We start from the raw sequence: 3,846 nt of genomic DNA on the forward strand, positions 1-3,846 counted from the left end.
TGTACATGGCAATCCTTGCACCAGGAACTCCACCTCTTGCAGTTCCATTAGCTAGCCCATAGTAGCTTGCTCCAGGCACCCTGTCACCTGCTGCAGTTGAGGAAGTATGGGTCCCATGTCCCTCAGAGTCTCTTGGAGATTTGAAGTCAGTTTCATCGTACCAGTTCTCACTATTGTAGTAACGGCCTCCAATGATCTTGCTGATCCAGTTACCAAATTCATTTCATTAGTTGCCCGAATTGAATAACCAATGCTCTTTACATGTTCCAGTTTTTGTAATATCAGTTATTCATAGTATCCATGGACTATATAAAACTTTTTTAATCTCTTGATGATAGAACGGATTAACAAGGGGAGAAAGACAGCTCACTTGTTGCAGGTGAAGTTGGCCCCTTGACATACTCCTTTCCACTTGAAGGGTGGAGCAGCAAGTCCTTGGCAATTGAAGCTCGCATGTTCAGGCCAAATTCCTAAACACAAAAAAATAATTTACAAGGTTCAATTTACTGACTTGACTTGATCTTTGTTAAAACCATAGCAGTTTGTGTGGGATTCATTAATTTGCCTGTATCAAGAAGCCCAATGACAACATCTCCTTCAGGTTTTGCTCCAACGTTGTCTTGGGTGAAGCCAATGAAGTCCCATGACCTTGTTGTATGAAGCTTTAGTATATGATTTGGGATCACTCTAACTACTCCGTCCATCTCTGCATGGAATTTATTGAATTTCTTTTTAGTACAGACCATGGAAATGAAATTTTATTCTTTGTTATTCACTTTACTTATTTGATGATCTCATCACCTGAGAACCTTCGAACTTCTTCATCTGTTAATTTAGCTGCAAATCCATTGAAGCTCCCGTAGCTATAAATAAGCGATTTCTTGGCTGATGAAGCGCTGCAGTTGAAGAAAATCAAACGTTATATATAGTACTATATTTGAAAAAAAAAAGTTTACCCTGTTTTCTTATTTCTGACGCTATGGTTATTGAGCATTGGCGGTCTGTTCTCTAGTTATACATTGCATTAATTTTCCTGTCATTTGCAAGGTTTTATATTATTTGATGTATAGTCATCAGAATAAGCATTTACTAATTATTCGAATTTTTTTAGGTGGGAAATGACAATGTATTGAGATATATCTAGTCGGATAATGCTTTAAACGTAAATTCTACTCCTTTTAATATTAGGAGTCATTGTGGAATAGGAGCAAGAACCTTCCGAGAACACCCTTAAGCATGGAATGATGGGTAGTTGCAGCTGAGAATTCTCCCTTGGGGCGGTCTCCCATGTACACAACATGAACCTATACACATAAAAACAAAAATAGAAAAGGGGAAAGGGCCCTTTTTTAGTGAAAACTTATGCAAAACCATTTCCGACGCACAAGAACACACTGTGTAACTTAAAGCCAACAATGTCACCTTCCTCTCATTGGCATCGACTGCTGCATGGCAATTTTTCAAACAAAACGCTGCAAACAGCATCGAGTACAGAAGCGAAATCATCAACCCTTTCTTCGCCATTGATGCTAAAAGAAAAAACCTCAAGCTAGTTAACTTGATGTAAAAAGTTTCAAAGCAGCAAGGTATTTATAGGATAGATTTTGATGATTGTTATGTTGGTATATGGCTTCTTCTGTGCTTTACTGGCACCAGGCTAGCCTTCTTCTGCTTCTGGCTTTTGCTGTTGTCTCCAAGTTTCTTTACATTGTACAACAAAACAATTTTAGAACTTGACTGAAAAGTGATAAAGAATTTGCAAACAACTAACGGGAAAGTCGAATGTTGTTTTGGTCGTCAGTGTCTCCAAAAACAAAAAACGTGGCCGTCTCTAACAAGGTTACGAGAAGGTCCATCTAATTCTCGTTTATCTGTATTAAGTTGTCCTATCATCCTTCCTTTTCATGTTGGTCATTCCGTAGATATTCTTTATTGGTTCCGTGTATGTCAAGAAAAATACTGTATGCTTCAATCGGTCTCTTGGAAGCTGATAATCTTAGGATCAAAAATGGCGATACATTCAAGTGCTTGCCCCATCAAAAGGATCTATGATAAGTAACAAAGCAACAGATGTACTAAAGTTGTTATATTTGTTTCCTATTACAAAGCTTATTAGATAGTTTTAAATTCTGATATATTAAGTAAATACATTGATAACAATAAGTATTCTTAATTGCATTAGTTTCAGAGTTTACTCACAGAAAATTTTTTTATTTCAAATGTTTATATAGAAAATTTAGTCACGTCAAACTCATTGACGGATATTCAATACTTCTACATTGTGTTTATACTTCCAAAGATTGAAATATTTGGACAATTTAATTTGGCTGGCCATTGATTTTCATATATTTTAATCGTTAGTAAAGAAAAATGCTAAAACGAAATGAGTCCTTACTAATTCATTTCTTAAGACATATACACAAAAAAAAAATCAGGTTTAATTTAGCAATTAATTGTTCTATTTCTGTCTTGGCCTCTTCTAAATGAACATAATTTGTTTTAGAATGAAGAAAGAAAGAAGTATGCATGATACATGCAATGTCCATTTGAACCACCCTCTTCGGTGTTCTTCTTAAGCAGGATGCATGGTCTGCCTGCTCCTCCATAACTTTTCTTCTAATTGGTCGGAGCTAAGTTCATGAGTACAAGTTAAAAAAAAAAGGGCTTGGTAGGTGGCATCTCACGTCTATATTAACACACAATCACATAACTTAGAAATACTTAGGGTGTTAATCCAAGATTGATCGGTAAATCGTTTGCAACAAAATAAAAGTGTTCAAGTACAATATAAATAAATTTAATTATTTTTTTAATTTATAAAAATGTTGATTCACAATTTTCAAATGTGATATCTTATTCTAATTTTACTGATAATATTTAAGATAATAGTCGAACGAAATTACTGACTAAGCTTTCCTCAAGCTTTCCATGTTTTGAAATCGTTGCTACCTCCTCAACTTCCATTCTCACAAAGAAAGAATATATCATGAACCATCTTAAAATCTGCAATTCGCTTAAACTGCCTTAATGCATTAAGGCAGGGCGAAGGTCTGAAGAGGAAAATGGCCCCGCAAAAATGGAGGAAAATTCACTAATTTTAATGACTGTTAATGTCCGCCGCCGTTGAGAATGGAAGAAAAAGATATCTAGCATCATGTTCTTACTAATCAGATTGCTCAGAGGTTGTCTTTTTTCCTTTTTGGGATGACTTTGCGATGAATTATAATGGTGACAGCTCAAATTTTATTGCAAACCAAATCAACTTACAGTAGTAGTTGATACAACCCTAAGCATCAGTGAGCAAAAGCTTTCTCACTTCTTGAGAATGAGAGAGGCAGAAAAAAGGAGCAAATCCCGACAGCAAAACTAGTTCTTTCTCGCTGTCTTATTTCAATCGTTTAGAAACGGTCAATACTCAATACCAAAGTCAAATGCGCAAAGGCAACCTTGGATGCAAGTTGCTTGTAATGAGAAATGGTTATCAGTTACGTCCAAGGATTCCATACTTTTGATACATGGATGGACCTTGGAATGTTGGTTTCTTCTGAAACTTTGAGTTCTGTGGAGGGAAGTAAGTATAACCAGGAAGAACATTGTACACCACAACTGGGCTCCTCACTTCATACTGGTAATCCCCATCTGTCCATATGATCGCACCCGACATGATCTTCTGCTGTGAAATCGTTCCACCGGTGACCTTCACGGTGTATGATTTCTTCTCTCCCACTGTTGAGAATGACAGAACTTGTGGCTCCACACTAATGGAGAAATTGGAAGGAGAGTACATCCGGACGGTGTAGATTGAGTTTGCTGAACCGACATTAGTAACTGTCCTGGTAAAGACAC

At 36.6% G+C, this 3,846-nt stretch overlaps 1 protein-coding gene across 1 annotated transcript in view; it reads left to right on the plus strand.

Moving 5' to 3' along the window:
* Positions 1–3,846, plus strand: part of LOC110421797 (cucumisin-like) — a 6,420-nt gene that overhangs the window by 1,942 nt on the left and 632 nt on the right. Inside the window, exon 7 of the mRNA XM_021435474.1 lies at positions 3,486–3,571. Within this exon, the coding sequence (XP_021291149.1) occupies positions 3,486–3,571 (86 nt within the window). The remainder of the gene's footprint in view (positions 1–3,485; positions 3,572–3,846) is intronic.

Source organism: Theobroma umbraticum, unplaced genomic scaffold (assembly GCF_002168275.2).
Source record: "Theobroma umbraticum cultivar Fairchild unplaced genomic scaffold, ASM216827v3 scaffold_30.0, whole genome shotgun sequence".
Classification (NCBI taxonomy): Eukaryota; Viridiplantae; Streptophyta; class Magnoliopsida; order Malvales; family Malvaceae; genus Theobroma; species Theobroma umbraticum.